The sequence below is a fragment of the Centruroides vittatus genome, unplaced genomic scaffold, assembly GCF_030686945.1.
Source record: "Centruroides vittatus isolate TY-2023 unplaced genomic scaffold, ASM3068694v2 contig_181, whole genome shotgun sequence".
Taxonomy (NCBI): Eukaryota; Metazoa; Arthropoda; class Arachnida; order Scorpiones; family Buthidae; genus Centruroides; species Centruroides vittatus.
The window spans coordinates 317,119-336,499 of NW_027121109.1; the positions used below are offsets into that span (position 1 = coordinate 317,119).

A 19,381-nucleotide genomic window follows, 5' to 3' on the forward strand; every position below is an offset into this window, starting at 1 on the left:
TAAATGATATATCATAAAACAATATGGAGATTGCCGCAATAATATTTATTAATATTTAAATTTTTACGCTTTCCATATATTTATTAATAAATTTTAAGAAATTTAATTAAATAATTTATTTATAATATTTATTATTTTTTTATTTAATGTGATAAAGGTGAGAGTGTAGTGATCGGGACGAGAGTTTGTCGCCATTTTGATTTGGAAGGTTAGGTGAGGAAGTGGACGAAGTAAACAAATTGTGAGTGTATTTTATTGCGAATTTATGATATTTAGTTGAAGAAAATGTTATTAAAGCGAACGAATTCCGTTTATATTAAGATTTTATTGTTTAAAAATGTGTTTGAGTGGATTATTTGACGAATGACCTTCGAGAGTTTACAAAGGCAGAAGAATTGTTTCGATTTTAAGCACGAAAAGTAGAGTTTTTTTCGAGTTTAAATAGCTTTTTTATTGTCATTTTTGCACTTATTACGCAATATATTTGTATACGAAGAGATTTAATACATTTTCAAATAAAATTGATGTTTTTACAAAATAATTAAATGACCTCTCATAGATGGCTTCTGCATCCTGTAATTAGGTTGCATAATGTTCACTTAACATAAAACAGACACGTGTTTACGTGTTAGGGTTCTGTGCACTATGTCAATATGTTACTATGCTTGGGGATTTATCTCTGTTTTTTTTTTTTTAATTAGTTGCTGTCATGTATTTTTATGTGGATTATTGGTTGGAACAAGGGTACAATTGCAGACGTGAATGACGCTGTTGGCACCTAAACAGAGCTATATAACATGTCCATATAAGCAAAAAAGTCAAATGAACTGTACCTCTAAATGTTACCCTTTGTGAGATGCAGCCACATGCAAGTTGCACCATACACCACTAAGACTATAGTATTTAATTATTTAGTCCATGTGACTACGCTGGCTTTGAGTAGCTCACTCGACTGTTTGTGGAGTACTTGATGTTACATAGTTTTAGGGGGTGTGAGGTGCTTGCACCAAAGTGCATGACTATGTGCAGTGCATTAGTAAATGTGAGCAATAGTGAACCTTGATGATACGGAGCATAGAGAATGAGGCAGCAGTACTAGTTTGAGGTAAAAGCTGTTTTTAGTCAGTAGAAGTTAATGCAATAATTATAGACACTGATCGCTGTGCCTATAAAATAACTTGCTTGCAAGGGTGATGTCCACAAGCAAGATGGCGAGCGGAATTGCCGCCATTGGGTTCCACATTTGGGTTTGAATATCTCGCAAAGGGTCGGCTGTTGGATTTTCTTTATTCTTTGCTGATAAATATCATTAGGATGTCTGGTCACCATTGCTGTACTGACTGTTAAACACATAATAGGCTTAGTGAAGCATGCAGCATGACTCTATAATGCCTGGAAGTAGGCTTTAGGTGGATTTTGGGAGGCTATATCATGCAAAGGTTCACATTTAGAGGTATGGTTTTTTCGACTTTTTCTGCTCCTATGGACATGCCCTACTGCTGTGTTAAGGTCTCAACAGCATCATTCACATTTGCAATCTTACCAAATCGAGATTCCACAAGAAACAGCACAATTACATCTATGAATGAGATGGTTGGGACCTTATCATACAACACCCACAACACCCTAGGAACAAAAAAGTTGATGGAATTGTACCTCTACATGGGGCCCCTGAAATTGGCCTACTTCAAGTTGCAGGTGATTGCAATGTTTGTCACTCAGCTAAGACTATTATGTTAATCTATTTAGCCTGTGCAGTTATGTTAGCTTTGAGTAGTCCACTTGACTGTTCATGGAGTATTTTATGTTATATAGTTTTAAGAGAGTGGGTGCTGAGGTGCAAGCGCCGAAGTGCACGACTCTGTATGGAGCATGGAGAATAGGCAGTATATTGGTACATGGTAAACTGACTTTGGAGGTGAATAGCTTTAGAAGTGTGTCATGTACAGGTTTGGTTCTGTAGACTTTTTTGCTTGTATAGTATGTTTACAATTTGGGAGTGGATGGGAACTCCTCATTGAGTACACATGATATTGTTTGGGTAACACTACATTACTGTTAACATTTTCAGGGATTTATCCCTGTTTTTCTTTAATTAGTTGCTGTTATATTGTACTTTTATGTTGATTATTGAGAGAATCAAAATCCCATGAGAAACTGGATGTAACACAAATTCACATATCAACCAGAAAATCCATCAGAAATAATAAACTTTATTATAATACACTTCTTGTCTAGTCTTGGTATATACTTGTGAACACTATGTTGGCCTCTTTATTCCTAGACTTGTTACACCATCACTGGACACAAGATCAGCCTTAGAAAACTGATTTTTTAAGGCTGATCTTGTGTCCAGTAGTGTCTTGTCCCTGTATATCATACTTTACCTGTTGACAATGGGTTCATCTATCTAACTCCGTTTTGGGGAATATTTTTGAATTGAAATAACATGATTTGTGGTCTAAACCAAAAGTTTGTTTATAGTGAATTAGGGCCTCCTATCCCTAAGTTTTCTATATCTGGGGGTGTATTCTGGTCATTGTCTCTCACGTCTGAGAGCAGTGTCTGTCAGAAGCTGGTTGCTGTTTGGCTAATCATTTGTTTACGTCTCAAGATCATGTCTCCGAGATGAGCGGGTACTTCGACCAGTTTTTCATCTGTAGCCTCTGTTTTGTTATATCTAATTTGGACGACTGGATGCTACTTACCTTATAAAACCATATTAGAAACATTCTCTATCTCAGAAAAGAATATTTTGAGATAGATAATGCTTATGATTTTTTTAAGTGGCTACTTGGGAATGCCACTGACTCCATCTTTTTTTAATGATCCTGCATCAGTTTCTGAACTGAATATGCTGTTAACCTTATCCATCTAAGTATTTCTCGAAATATTACCGTTGTAATTTCTCTATAAGTATGTATGCTTTTCTAGCTTAGGTTAATAAAATTTTTATTTGTTAAGAGACAGTGTTACCTGAGACATTTTGACATTACGATATTTAAAAACATTGCTAAACATTGCATATCTTTATCAAAATTATGTGCTTTATTTGAACACATGCTTTCCTTACCACATGATCTATAATTTCATACTCTTCATTTTTTAAAATTCTATACTGTGTTGCATGCACAGATAACCTGAAAGTGTATAATCAACCTAATAGAATTGTGACGTCAATAACAAAGATGAGATCATTATGATCAACTGGAGTTGCCTCTCTCTGAGAGACAATTTGACATCATTTGTCTCTGAAAGAAGAGATGAGAGAGAACCGACCAGAATACAGCCCCTGGTCTCGACTTTCATCTCTCTAATTCTGTTCTCAAGATTCGGGAAGGACGGACAGTCGAATGCCAGTGGGAATTTATACCGTAGGTCTGTAGTTAATTTGTAAAGTATGCAATACACTTAACTGTGAGTGAGAGACATGCTAATGGTTTTAGTATAGTTATCAGGCCATGTTTGGGGTTGAACAGACATTCCTCTTACACCTGTTAATGCCTGAAGATGATCTATTGATCAAGTTGAAAACATTGGTTAAAGGTATATTGATTACTTCATCAAATAGAATGGTTTACTGTTAGTAAAGATCTATTTTGTTTTCAATTAATTTTATACTACTAAAAAAATGATAATCTTAAGACATTCTGCATATTGTAATCCGAAATTATTATATTATGCATCATGTTCGGTTTAAAATCTTTTGTTTTTCCTTCTAAGCAATTTTTTTTCTCAACTTAATAAATTTAAGCTATGATTCATTATAATAAAATCAAATAAAATATTTTATTTATTTAACCTTTGACTATAATTTGTTTCATTTTCTTGTGTAAAATGACTTCAACATATAGCTTTGCATATCAGTTTTGTTGTGTTGTTTTCTTTCTTCGTTATTTAATTGTAATCTTGTGTAAACAGAGCTTTGTACCTGGTTTAAACTTTACTTTTCTGTTTCTTGTTTCTAGTGGAACAACAACAAACAACTTACATTTGTCACTTAAATTTTAATAATTCTCTGTTCTTTGCTATTGTTTGAATTAATCAGAACTTGAAGAGAAACTTCAAACTTAGATCTAATACAATTGTTTTCAGCTGGGATTCTGCAGTGAACTTCCGGGTGCCATAAATTGCTGAAGAAGGCAACACTCAGACAATCTGCCATGGAGGACTTTCTAAATTGAAAAACACTAATCAATTTTGTTATACACACACCGGTGTGTGTGTAGAAGTTACACTAATCAACTTATGTTAGGATTTTTAGCACGTTACTTTGAATTTTTATTTTTAAACATTCCACTTTGAAATTACTGCAATAAATTTTCATAAAATAGTATATAATTATGTGAGGCTTGCAAGTGATGTACTTTTTAATAACATAAATCGAGAAATAGCATTGCGTATTGATTATAAAAGAATAAAAATATATTGCTATCCATCATCATAAACTGAAAATAGTTTCTTTTATTATACATTCTTATGAAAATTTTTTTATTTGATAGTATATTTATTTCGATTTTTTAAATTTATATATTTAATTTTTATGAAAGATTTACATTACATGCTTTATAAAGCTGGGTCTATGCATGAGCTGTTTCACGGTCAGTGATGAGTAAATGTCATCAGATGGTTTCATTGTTATTTTTTACAAAATGACTTGCAGAAACTTAAAAAAATTAATGGAAGTTTGCAATTTTCCATGCAGATGTGTTAGTTATTCTACTTGGACTTCCATCTGATCTTTGCTTCTGGAGCTATTAATTTAGATATAACCATACTGGTCACTCATTGCACTGGGGATGACTTTAGCACCCACAGTCCTCCATGGCTATCCCTTTCATCTCAATATGGTGTATTTCTACATATGTAACAATCCATAAACCATGCCAAGCCATTAAAAATTGGGTTTATAGATTGTTTATATTTGTATATACACAACATATCAAGTTAAAAACAATAACTGGCTGAGATCCATGGAGGGCTGTGGGCACTAAAGTCATTCCCAGTTGGCACTGTCTGCAACTAGTATGGTTACATCTAAATTAATAGCTCAATTTTCCTGAAAATTTTTGATAAAAGTGATAACATTAAATTTGTTATTGTTTTTATCTTTTTATTTTTTCTAAAAGAACAGGTAATCCAGGCTCTTAGCAATCTTGGAATACATGGAATTTTCATGGAAATTACCACCCAATGTTAATGCAGATGAGTGCAAGCACATAAATATGTAAATTTAATTGAGATTAAATAGAAATTAATGTTAGACTTCTACTGTCAGTTTGTAATTTCTGTTTATGGTCATTATACTTTGTTGATTCTCCAAGAAGTGATGTTTTTTCTTTCTATTGCAGTTGGTCAATGATATTACTATTGACTCTCGTCATTAAGGCCCGATTCACATTACCGTTCCATTTACATTTATGTCAAATATTTATCAATTACGTCAAATGTACCAAACCAAGACTTGAGCATTACTCATAGTAGTGTAAATACATGTTGAACACAACTGATAAATATTTGACTGAGTGACTTGTTATTAGTGGATTTAATCTATAGTTAATTTGAAGCATATTTCTAAGATAATGTTAATATTTAATTTGATGTGGTCTGGATTATTCATTATATCAAAATTGACTGTGATGATATCATTATGCCAATTGATGTGAGGTGACAGTTTACTTTCATCATTGACTTACAAAGAATTTTGTATTTTTACTGTAAGTAAAGAATGAGCTTTAAATTAACAATATTAGGGCACTGGAAATTTACAATGACAAACCCTGATATCAGTAAGTTGATTGTATCATCATCATCTGTCCTCAAGTTATTTTTCGTCATTCTATCAGTTAATATACAAATGAAGCATAGTGGATATCAGTGTTGTAATATGCATGGAATTTATATGATACGCTGGCTTGACATGGCGAAATCACTTACGGATACCCAGCTTTATCAATCCTTTTTTATAATTCATTAAACATCACATAATAATCCATTGTTTCAATACCATAAACAAATACTAATCTTATGATGATTAAGCAATGAATAGAACATTTGAATTATATCAATTGATGGTGAAAAGATATGTTTACCTCATCATTAGTATTTAAAATGTCTTCTTCAAGGTTTGAGGTACATTTATATGGTCTTTTCCAAATAGGAATAGTCTTTAATAATGTATCTTGAGCGCCACCTTAGATATATGAATATGTTTCATTTGCATTACAATTTTCATCACAGCTAGTTGATAAAATAGTTTTAATGAGGAGAGAGAGAGAGAGAGAGAATTTTAACTGTTCCCTATATTAAAATTAGAAAAATGGTAGTTTTTAACACAATCTTTTTTCTTATTTAATTTTTTTCAATTTTTAGCTAGCAAAATGGCAAGTCATATGTTGAAAGTTGCTTCAAGACAGTTACCTTCAAGATGTATATTTAATACATTAATACAGCCATCTGCATCTTACTATGGAAGAAGTTTGATCGGCAATAGAGATGTAGTTGGATATGGTCTGAATGGAACCTACATGTACATTGACAGATTGGATTTTCCCATGCCGGCAATAAGATTTAAGGAAAATACTCCCGACGTTATGGCCTTGAGAGAGAAGGAGAAGGGTGATTGGAAAAATTTAACTATAGAAGAAAAGAAAACTTGTAAGTACGAAATGATTTTTTTTAAAAAAAATAAATACAATTTAGAAGCTTGTTTTGAACTGATGAATCATCAAAAAACATTACAATTATGAAGATCAGTTTGATTTCATAGTTGATATTGATAAGACTCATTCACATTTTCAATTATATAGACACACACTACATTTACACTAAAGTTAAACAAGTTTAAGTCAGTCATAGTATGAACAGAATTGGTTCTGTCAAACTAGTTTAAAACAGCATAAAGACTTCTTAGGTAACTACATTTACATTAAATGTAGTTACCTAAGAAGTTTAAACTTACAGTACTCAAACTTTGTCATTGCAGAGAGGTCTTGAACAGAACCGAATGTGCTGCCATTAATTTTTCATTGCTTTAGAAATATGATTGTGCTCGCTGAAAATTTGGATGCCATTTTAATCAGAATTATGATTTCAACGCTTTATATGTAACATTGTAGATTAAGTACAGGTGGCCATAATTCAAGTTTCTCTATTCAGAGCACACTGTAGCTGTAACCAGATGTACACCAAAATTTGTGTATGGATTGTGCAAAGGATGCCGAAAAGGATTTTTCAAAAAACAAAAGTTCAGAAACTTCTGTTAAGCGGATGCTTTACAGGAAAAAGAAAAATGTTTATTTGCAGAATGCATGTAAGGAACATGCCTTTTGCAGAGGCTGTTTACTGATGTAAGGAATGTTGCTCAATGTGTGCCCCATTGTTCAGGTGTAAAATTTGCAGCTGGTGAAGTGTTTACAGCTGACCATAACTGCTATACCAGGGTTGTCCAACCTTTTTTCCTAATGGGCCAAATTAGAAATTTAGGTGTATTCAGCGAGCCACAAAGGTACTTTATATACATATATGCTTTTAAAAAGTTCAAAATGTGAATGTCAAATTTTAATAAGTACAGTAGAGTCCCACTAGTCCGAACATCTCCTAATCCGAATATGTTTTGGTGGAGAGGAAATTTTTTAGCTCGCAAAATATACATTTTTTTGTAAATTTCCAATTGAATTTAAATGGTATTAATGGTACAAAAAGATTTAGAATTCCACAACAAAAAAAGATTGTATTGTAGTACTATATTAATACTGTACAAAATTAATAAATCAGTGTTTGACATGACCTATTAAAACAGCAGATCTATACTTTACACCAGGGATGGGCAACCTTCTTCCATGTAAGGGCTGCATTTTAAAACTTTTGAACTGATGTGGCTGCATACAAGAGAAAAGAGAAAAAAATGCTGGTAAATCACAATTATTTATTCATATATAATTATAAATTAGCATATGTGTGCTTAATTTAGCTTCTGGAACGGATGTAAATGTAATATATCGGAAATATTTGGTTAAATATTCATCACTGCTAGTTTTAAATTAGTTCCTATGTGTGTGTTATCCGGTTTCTTGTTTTAATTTTTACTAAATTCATTGCGGAAAAACTATTCGCATACATAAGTTATAGAAATAATGTTTGAATTTTTGTTGCATACTTCCTTAAGCTGGGAAATTGATATATTTATTCATATTTTATGCACAATTTATCCCTGCTTTATACACAAAAACAGAAACAAAAGTCATTGATGGTATTGGATCTATATAAACTGGACCTGTTTTACTACTTGCTTCTGCATTATTTCAATTATTCAGATAATCCAAAAATCTGCTAATTCGAACAGGGCTTGGTCTCAATTAGTTCGGACTAGCGGAACCCTACTGTATACATAATTACGAAAATACTGTATTATTGAGAGTAAAAAAAGAAATTATACTCTTGCAAAATAAACATAAATTCAATGCAATTTTTAACATTGCCGTCCTTTTATAATAATGTCAATACCTGCTTTTATGGTACTAATCGTAATTCTAAGAATGTTAGTTAAATGGGAATCACTCAACTTATTTCTATCAGCAGTTTTGATGTTATTCATGCGTGAAAAGAATTGTTCACAATTAGTATGTACTGTACTACTCCACGTGCATGACAGTTTTCTAGATAAATTGACAATTTCACTAAATTTATTGAGAGGATGAACTTCTTTATAAAATTCAAGAAGGGAATGTTTTCTATGATAAGTTTTCAAAGATTCCCTGCTTTGAAGTTTGATGAATTATAGCTGGTATTCAGCTGATTCATCCACATAATTAAATGAAAATGGATCATTAAACAAATTTTAATTCAGTTTTATTTTTCTGAACAGAAAACCTTTTAACAAAACTTCACATAATTTACTATATTTCTCAAAGTTCACAGGAAATTCATCTTTTCTTTTTTAATAACCTCTGAAAATGCACAAATTCACGCAGAAATCTTATCATGACAAATAAGGCAAATAATATTATTACATGTTTCATTTAAGAAATATTTTTCTGGCCGATATTGAATTTTCTCTTTTCTTAGTATTAGATGCCACGACAAATTCTGGATTATTTAAAGTTGATGAAATAATTATGAATATAATTGGAGGTTGAAAATATTTGAATTATTACATTAGCAAAAGAAATGTATAGCTAGATCTATGTCTGTATTACATACCTTTAATTAGAAAAAATGCTGAAGTGGAAGAGATTATTTTTCTTTATTTCTATAAAGAATAAATTAGCCCTTTCCACTTTGGCATTAGGCCAAGCCTCGAATCACTAAAAATGGCTGGCACTCTTTTGAAAAGAGGGATTATGTGTCTTTTTCATCTGCCTGATGAAATGTACCATTCTTTATCACTAACAACATCACTTCATTACAAAAATCTTGTAAATTTTGGCCTTTTCCATCTCCAGCACAATGGATGGAGCATGCACCGTTTTAATGACTTTCGCCTCTCCATTTTACAACAGCTCTTTGGTCAGTGCCATAATTGCTAATATTGTGTTGTTGTGTCCTCTGTCAACGTTGTACTTACGTTTTTGCAGACATACCACCAGGTTTCTTCTAGTCGTGCCACATAATCTTTTTCGATTCATAATTGCCCTTACATGGAAGAAGGTTGCCCATCCCTGGTGTAAAGTATAGATCTGCTGTTTTAATAGGTCATGTCAAACACTGATTTATTAATTTTGTACAGTATTAATATAGTACTACAATACAATCTTTTTTTGTTGTGGAATTCTAAATCTTTTTGTACCATTAATACCATTTAAATTCAATTGAAAATTTACAAAATTCGATTAGAAATCGAAAAAGATTCTGTGGGTGTGACTAGAAGAAACTTGGCAGTATGTCTGTGAGAACATAAACACAACAATGCAATATTAGCAATCACGGCACAGACTGAAGGCGCTGTTGTAAAATGGGAAGAGGCAAAAGTCATTAAAACGGTGCATGCTCCATCCATTGTGTTGGAGATGGAAAAGGTCGAAATTTACAAAAGTAAAATTACGGTTGCCTGAATGCTAGGGATGCTAATGCGCTTCCAACAGCGTGGAAATATATAATAGAAAAAAGGATGGGTCTTAAAAACCCTTAAATCATGTTTCTTTATAGTTAGCTTTGTTTAATCTCTCTTATTTGTTTATTTATTTTAGTATACACACTTCTTTCAATTCATGTAAAATTAAATTATTTTTAAATTTTAAAATATTCGAAAAATGGTACATTCCATTTTGGAACATCTATATTGTTAAGCCTGACAATGGCCTATATTAATAGATTGAAAACGTTAGTAAAAATAAAAGAATTTTAATCTCGGCAAAAAGTTGGGTGTTTGTGAAATTAGTGTGTTTCCAATTTGCAGTTCACGATTAATTTAAAAAAATTACACAATTTAATTAAATTAGATGACAAACTAAAATTTATTCCTATGGTATAAAACAATTATAGCTGACAAACGATGGTAAAGAAGAAACTATATCCCATCTCAACATTTTTTTTAAAAAGGATTTTGACTTTAAAGCATAGAATAATGACTTTTTAATCTTTCAAAAGTTCTCATTTAAAACGTGAATTTTGCTTTTCATCGCTATTATTATTTGATGAAATTTTAAAAAGTGTTTTCTCAAGTAACTGATCAAAATACTAATTGTTTGCTACCTTTTTAAATTGTCATTTCTGATTTATAGTACATTATTTATCCATTAGTAGACTTTGCTATCGACAGTCTGTTCGTTTCTTTGACGAGGAACTAAGTGATTTGAAGAGTTGTTTCTGTTCGGGTAACAAAATCCAAAAGATAAAAAGGACACAAAAATGCTGTAACAAGTTGTTTCAGTTTAATGAGACACAAAATTTCCCTGTAGTTATATGTTCATTATTACAAGATTGAAGTAAATTGCTCGTATAACTTTTTAACAATAGAAGAATGAGTATTTTTAGAGAATTTAACAATTATAAAACTGTTTAATTATTTAGTCATGATAAAATATTTAGATACAATAACTAAATATTTAATTTTTTTACACGAAAGAAACTTAATTATTAAACGTATACCATACATAATTAATGAGATTACGGCAATAAAAGAGAATTTTCCTCCCTTATTATACATCCTTTATGAATGAAAAACTCGACGATGTTCTGAATTAGTTTCGAATATTAAAGCCTTGATAATTAATTACAAAATAATTAATCTTAATTTTTGTCGTTGGCTGCCAATTTTGTTTTTTATAGTTCAACCTTGAGGGATAGAGTTGAAAGACTTTGGATAGTCAGATTATATATTTTAATAGTCGTAAACTATTAAAATATATAATATAATCTGAAAAAACTTTTTATTTGCAATTATTATACAGTTGTGAGGGGTACAGAGTTGGTTGAACTCTTGTACTACTTATTCGGCAGCTAATCGTTGAGATTGGCCCTTGGTTTGTCAAAAAGAATGGCTTTTGTTTTGGTGAATAACAAAATGCAGAGAGCGATGATCTCGTAATTACCTTTCTCCTACATCAGGCTCCCGACACCAGATAGTCAATTTTGCGGGCTATCACGCATCTAAATTATTCATATATATCTATGACGTCCGAGTGACAACGTCCGTATTTTTTCTATTTATGAGTGGAGTGTAGACTAATTGATAAGACCATTTTTATAAACAAACAAATAAAATTTAATTAATTCAAATGAAATAAAAATTACAATAAAAATACAAATGATATGAGAATACAATAAATGGAATTACAAATGATATAATCTAGGTCTATTTTTGTGGAGATAGGTCCTAGTATATAAGATAGATAGTTTAGTATCTTGCGGAGAGAGTTTACATCAATTCTAACAATATACTACCTTCGTAGCACTTTTCTTGATTCGTTCACGTTTGTTCAATTTGAGGAGAATCTTCTATTCAAACCTTTATGGCCTATGACACTCTTTTTATGGTGCTTCTATGACTAAGTCTCGTTGAAATAGGCAAATATGGCCAATTCGGGCCTTCATTATGATGAACTGCCCGGAGTTTGGCTCGCATTCTCTATTTATACCTTTTTAATTTCTTCAGATCTCTTCCAATGGAGATCGAGCTTAAAGATCATCTGACTGGGTGTGGTTGATGCGTCTTTCAGATTTAGTCACCCTTTTAGTCATGGGAGATAAAGATCTCTCTCAGGAATGACTGTTATACAAAGGAAGCGTTTGTTCCTTATTCTCTATGATTTTTTTAACTTGATAAAAAACGTCGATTTATTATGTTAAATTTTTAACAAATTGTTATTAATTTTCTAAAATAACTTCTCTAAAATTCCCGACTCTCGCACAAGTATTCTGAATTCAAATACAAATGTAGTAGCAACTACCATTCTTCACATATAACTTGATATAAATTTAAATTCAAGAATTTTTGGATAAATACAAAGCGAATTCAAATTGAAAATATACATTCTTGTTTTATGTACCAATAGCGGCCAAAGATAGCTTATGATCTGCATTAGGAATTCAAATGTTGGTGATGTAGTTCTTAAAAGACATTGAATATTCAAAACTTTTAAGAAAAAAACTATATGGTGTCCAAAAAGTTACTGTGCAATGAGAAATTTGTAATGACATAAAATTATACGTGTAGCATTGCATGAGATCTGCAAGTCGTAGGTCTTTCATTTCCACTTTACGGTATACTGTGTTACTGCCTTCTCGTAGATGTTCCAGCTTTTGGCGCCGATTACATAATTTCCCGTGGATTCCAGCTCACTAGGCCTCTGGGCATCACTCCCCAGATTTAAATATTTATTTATGAAAGTTTAATTTTTAAAACAAATTATATTTCAAATGGCAGTTGGTATCTATCTTTTGAATGTGTTATATTTTATACATCAGTAATAAGAAAATAATTTAAAAAGTACACCTGCCGTATATTGTACTTTCACATTTTGTATATTTCGTTTTTCATTGAAGTTTGTTAAATAAATACAGTATCTACTTACCATGGTTTATGGGATTTTCATTTTGTGCTAAAGTTTGTTTTTAGAAGTCCTCATATAATAACAGCATCTACTATTTGAGGGAAGCTGCTATTCAAATAAAATCTGTCTATACTCGAAAGACTCCTTCTTGCTGCTGCAACCTTTAACTCTCATTTCTGTATCAATAAAATTTCTCATATTTGTTCACTCCTCAATATTTTCCCTTTGTCTTTGTTTTAATATACAGGCATAGCTAATGAATTTTGACTTTCTCTTCTTCAGGTATTACAAAAGCACAAAAACACCCTAGAACAGCAAATAAACACTAAAATTTATTTCTACAAATGTTTTTCTTTCTTTACGATAAACATCAGGTGTTGTATAGCAGAAACCAAACGAGTCGTCATTAAAACATTTGAACGTAATCGAAATACAGACGTTGAGGTGTGCAGTCATGCGAAGTTACAATAAAAATAACTATAAAACACAAATTTAATTTTGTAGGGAAGGTGCATAGATTATAAAGCCTGTTACAAAGAAACACTAATCGCAGAATAATCCTAGGTGAGCTATAGAACAATTAAGGAAGGGAAAGCGATCAATTTTAGAGATTCTTTGTAATGGACTTACAATCTATTCACCCTGTAAAATAAAGAAATTTGTGTTTTATAATTATTTTTATTGTAATCTTGCACAATTGCACATGCCAGTATTTATGTTTTGATTATATTTGAATGTTATAAAGACGTTCTGTTCAATTTGTCGTATGATGCCCGATAATTGTTATAAGTGAATGAAAGTGTTGTTATAAGTAAATTTTAGTATTTATTTGCTGATTTCTTGGATGTTGTGGTGTTCTTTTTATTCACTAATTAGTTAAGTTGGAATGTTTTGATGTTTTGACTATTTATGTCACAAGCACTGAGTGAGAGAAAACTTCTTGCAATTGAATATAAGTATAGTGTTCTGAGAAGTTTGAGAATTGTTTGCAACAATTACTTTATTTCTCAGGCTGCTCGAGGTTATTTTTCATTTGTGATGTCATAAACTGGCTAGAATTGAAAACTTGAAAATTATTTATACTTCCTGTTAATGTGAATACAAATGATATTGAAACAGTAAATATATTTATTTAAGTAACCTCTTAAGTAAACTCACTGTTTTGACATAATATAAATAATGTGTTTAATAAAGTATTGTAAACAATATGACTCGAGTGTGAACAATAATGCATTACTCACATTGTTCGAAAGATATTGACTGTTTGAAAATTCCTTGCAGTATACACTTACGTCAATGTGTCAAGTGCCAAGCTTTTGTAGTTTTAGATCATAATTTACGATACTTTAAATATGTATTAATTTTTCTGTTAATCCAAGCTTTTGATTTATTTTATTGTCTCAAATTGTTAAATTTAACTATTTTGGGAATTATAGTGTTTCAGACGTATCGTATGTTTGTTATGAATCAATAAAGTAACATTTCATAACACAAAAGACATTGATCCTATTGAAAGTAATGTTAAATTGTCAAAACTGTACAGTACATGCCTTTTACATCTTGAATTATCAATAATATGCCACTGCTTAAAATTCAAAACTCAAAAATGATCTTATTTCCGTTATTTTAAATATATAAAATAGATCTTGTGTGATCATTGTATTCATGCGAAGATTTACTTGAAATGTTAGAAAAACTGACCAAATTTCACAAAGGCCCTCTACAGTTTCTGAATGCATGCACCTTGCATCGCATGGCACACATTCGACTGATACTCAAACTCTTCCTGTTGATTGATATGGCACGTCTGTCGTCACTCCTCCTGCGACAGCCACAATTCTGTGGCTTCTGCAGGGTACTTAGGTTGCATGATGACGAGTGTTCCGATGTACAAACTGCGGAATGCAAATCATGTTCTCTATTGCAGATTTGCCATTACTGTTTATTATTCTTCCTAATGGCAGTAGATGAGACATTCGAATGCAGACGGGAGATGAAACTCGGACAGTTACTCTACTGACTGATGTACTTGGCATAATTCTCGGATAATAATTAATTTTGGAAGACACTATATACAGTTCTTTTGAACAATGTTTAATTTAAATGCATACAAGTGTTTTGTTTCAGTTCAAGCACTAGTACGTGAGATTCAGTGTAATAATAATTGAATGTAAATATTGTCTTAAAGCTACGCAATGATCACGAACAGTATTTTGTTACATCCAACACAATGTTTTTGATGCTGCCAATTCATATATCACATACACTATATCTACTTTTTTATATATTAATTTCAATATTTTCTCGCAATAAAGCAATTTAAATAATTTTTGTGGAATTTTTTAAATATTTTTTTATCATTTTAATGACTTTCTAATAAAATTTTTCTTTTAACAGTGTATAGAGCAAGTTTTCGTCAAACTTTTGCCGAAATGAAAGCTCCAACCGGCGAATGGAAAGTTATCGTGGGATGGACACTTTGCGGAATATCTCTAGCATTATGGATTTTTATGTTTATGCAAAAATTTGGTAATATTTTCTGTTTTACACTTGTGTAGTTATAAAACATTATTTCTTATATCGTCGTCATTAATTATAAACACTTACTTATTTCTATTGCATTTTGATATTGAAGAAACAGAAATAATAGAAGCTTGCATTACATTTAATCACAATCTGGAGTGTGGTTAGGTGACGGCAACTAAGCAAGCAATCTAACAGTGCAATACTTTTTGTATGAAGCTTTCTTACTCGGCCACTTGTCTGGATACATCTCCAGATTCCAGAAATCTGCAGTTAATTTTAGATACATATGCTGCATTTGTATAATAGAATGGGTTTTATCTTGATAACTAGATTTTGGCGTTACATTTTTAAATATAACACTTACCATTGGTTAACTTTTAAGAAGAAAATGCATTCGTACTTACAATTTGTCATAGACTTTGTATAATGCTAAAAGAAATTTACATTAGGATATTCCCAAGATGGCCTTTCTAACAGACTAGAAAATTTATGCTGTGGACAGTGTTTTCAATCTATTCTGTTAATTCTATAGATCTGAATCTATTGATCTTTGATTTTTTTTAAGTTTCTTCATAATTCAGAATTATGTCATGCATTTAAAACACATCGTACGTGATGCCCAAAGCCAAATTCTCTTGTTCTTATTTACAGAAGGAACGCAGAGTAAATATTTTTGTATCTAATGCGCGTGGTTCAATGACTGTTTGCATAAACATATTGAACATTCTTTTCGAATTAATCAATCCTAAATTTTTCAATGAGTTTAATACGCAACACATTTTCTTATTAAATTAGACAGGTTAATTCTGATTTGTCTTTGATAACAAAATATTTAATATTGTTGCTAAGTTTTATTTTTTAATGTTTTAGTTATGATGACTTACCGACTTTTATGTTACTGAAGAATTACGCTTGTCTTTGTATTTTTTTAGTTGATATGCGGGTGAAATGCATGGACGAAAGAGAACATCTAAGCAATTTATGCAAGTCTCCTTTATAAACAACATGATTAGATTTTTAATTATAATAATGGCCAAAATCTCGTCGTAACCATACAAAAATACATTAATCGTGCACCTTGAGAATACATGTTAGGATGCAATTCCCGGCAGATGTATATTGGGAATTGTATTCAAATTGTCATCTTTAGTAGACTGCCAATGGTATAATTACATTAAGGTCAAATCTGCACTACCTAGCCTATCGTGTCTGACGTACATATTTATACCAGAGCGTCACAAGTTGTGTAAATACATACAATTGAATGCAATCGATAAATGTTTGATGGTTCCACGAGTGGCTTGGTAGCACGAATCGGGTCTAAGACTCGAGGCTTTGGGCCCGATCCGTGCTGCCGAGCCATTTACAAATAAAGACATCTTCCAACTTAATTGCTGGTGCTAATGATCACCCTTGATGAACCTTTATGTTCGGTAATAAAAATAAATTATCCAACGAACATTTTCGATCTTACTCATGTTAGAGTAGGAACACGTTCCAAATTTGGAATTCGTTCTTACTCTAACCTGAAGCAGACCTCGAGTAAGATCGAAAACGTTCATTGGACAATTTATTAAATGATTTTGTTACCAGACACATAAATGACCGTCCTTGACGATCCTTTAAGTAATTGTCTTATCGTTTTGCAGGCGTCCTGTTATAAGTATAGTAATTGTTTTGTTTTTGTATTCAGAACATTCATTTTATCACGACACAAACATTTTCCAACGAATATACTCAAATTTAGGTGATTTCACAATAATACATCCAAACACTAAGTGTGTCTGTATACTTTTGAAGGAAATTGTTTTGAATAATTGTATCCAAGTAATTTTTGAAGTTTATACTAAAAAATTTTCTGCAAATAGTTTTTTTTAACTCGTACGAGGCAAGAATTGTGGGATTTACACCTCCTCCGAGGAGATATTTTGCAGAAAGTGTTTTAGCAGATTCAAAAATAAGCAAATTCGACAAGAGTTGCAGATTTTGACGAGTCTGTAACAAAATGAAACTGATTTTGTTTGTTAGGAATTTAAAACAGATAAGTTTACCTGTATTTTTGTGTGAAATTCTTGTTTAGTGCTTTGGGCCGGACTGTAAAAGCAGGTTTTACAGTCCCGCGCGAAGCACTCGACTCTAGAACGGCGAAATTATCTGTAAGGAGTATACTGTATTTGAAAATTGACATTGTGTTTGGACAAATCTGTGCTTCAGCTCTGCTTTTTGTAACAAACTGCAGTGTTGTAACTAGCTTCTAGGTATGTTACAAAATTCCACAGTACTTAATTTGTTTACACTTTGTATACCTGACACTCGGTAATTCGTACACAAACACAAAGTAAACCAATTAGGACACTGCATTTTTGTGTCTGCGGGAGGGAAGAAACAATGAAATTCACAAGGGGTGACTATGCAAAACAGAAAAATATTTTGGAAATTCTTGACATTTCATCCTACCGGGTTAGTAATGTATTGTTAGATATCTGGTATCCAGTGTTTAGTCTGCAGTAAACAGTGTATACTAAACACTATCTCCTGTAATAACTGCTCATATAACATGCACCAGTTGGCCTAAATACCAGTGTCCCACTAATATCAATAATTCCCCGATGTAACGTTATATAGGGGGAATAAAAATTAGCGTCGAAAGCCCAGTTTAGGGTCCATTTATTGTATAATTTCGTTTGGACTGTTGTTTTTTTACCGGATGACGTAGCATTTTTATAGAAATGGGGTCACAGATCACGTTCTAGAGACGTTTTCTTGATAATTCTAGCCTGGAACTTGTATTTCTATAAAGATCTGGTTGATTTTGTGTTGTGTGTTTCTGCAGGGATTTTGACACACATACTTTTCGTGTACATAATACACGTTGTAGAAGGGGGTTTAGAGGATTGGGAGAGGTATATTTAAGAAAAATTCGAACTCGTCATTGTTTTCGCAATGACAAAGGTGACTTAAAGTAGTTCTAGTTCTGGTATTTAGCTAAGTCACGTTGTTTTCGAATTATTGAATAGTTTTCCTTAAGTGAAATGGACTTTTCGAATACAATTAGCGCTGTAGTTACGTTAAACACGATGCGAAATGACGTTTGTTACGTTTCCAATTAGCGAAACAATGCGTTTGTAAATGAACAACTGTTACCAGCTAATATTGTTACGAATATCTCCTGCTTTTCCAAGCGATGTGTATGTTGTTACGGTAGTTACGTAACCGCTAGGAAATTTTCCACGTGCTTTATCCATTCGAAGAGTAACATAAATCGGTTACGCGCCGTATACCGATAGAAGCGATTCGGTTTTCGTTACGTTAGTTTGAATTACGAAACGATGGCAACTCCATAACACTTGCCATTTTGATCGTATCGTTACACTAATTAAGCGTAACTGTTGTTTGTATTTTCAGTGTATCCACCGTTACCCGAATCGTTCACTCCCGAGGGTAAGGCGAGAACGTTGAAGAGGATGATCCAGTTGAGAGTCAACCCCATCGAAGGGCTGGCGTCCAAATTCGATTACGAGAAGGGTCAATGGAAGTAAATTACAATAATTAAAATAAAAAAATAGAACACATTCTTCTCTCACGCAGGCGGCCATTTTGATTTTTTCGGAACAATAACAAATTAGTACTTACTTTCCTGATTTAGAGCGTAACGTAAAAACTTGTGCGAGTTCAAAATTAATATATGACACCGATCAGAAGTTTTTTTCTATTATATTCTAGAGACGAATTGTTTTGTTGTGATTAGCATTTTATGCAAAAAAAAAAAAATGGCGTAGATTGCGAATCTGCGTCACGTGTAACGCAGTTTTGAGCTGCCATTAAAGGTTGTTACTACATAATTTAAATGGTGGTTTGTCTGG

At 32.0% G+C, this 19,381-nt stretch overlaps 1 protein-coding gene across 2 annotated transcripts; it reads left to right on the plus strand.

Annotated features, from left to right (window-relative positions):
* The first annotated feature begins 164 nt into the window (after nt 1-164).
* LOC136969803 (cytochrome c oxidase subunit 4 isoform 1, mitochondrial-like) lies at nt 165-19,366 on the plus strand. Of its 2 annotated transcripts, none has more exons than XM_067264067.1 (4): nt 165-241; nt 6,373-6,657; nt 15,390-15,521; nt 18,924-19,366. In XM_067264067.1, the coding sequence occupies exons 2-4, from the start codon at nt 6,381-6,383 to the stop codon at nt 19,055-19,057; spliced, it is 543 nt and encodes a 180-aa protein (XP_067120168.1). In that variant the 5' UTR covers nt 165-241; nt 6,373-6,380; the 3' UTR covers nt 19,058-19,366. The 2 variants fall into 2 exon arrangements, with proteins under 2 accessions (XP_067120168.1, XP_067120169.1); XM_067264068.1 differs by having other exon boundaries at nt 174-230.
* The last annotated feature ends 15 nt before the right edge of the window (nt 19,367-19,381 follow it).

What these genes read in the sequence shown, in the direction of transcription:
- LOC136969803 (XM_067264067.1), top strand. Translation starts at nt 6,381, where the DNA reads ATGGCAAGTCATATGTTGAAAGTTGCTTCAAGACAGTTACCTTCAAGA. An exon ending in TATAGAAGAAAAGAAAACTT is followed by an intron (nt 6,658 to 15,389) that starts GTAAGTACGAAA and finishes TTCTTTTAACAG; the next exon opens with TGTATAGAGCAAGTTTTCGT. An exon ending in TATGTTTATGCAAAAATTTG is followed by an intron (nt 15,522 to 18,923) that starts GTAATATTTTCT and finishes TTGTATTTTCAG; the next exon opens with TGTATCCACCGTTACCCGAA.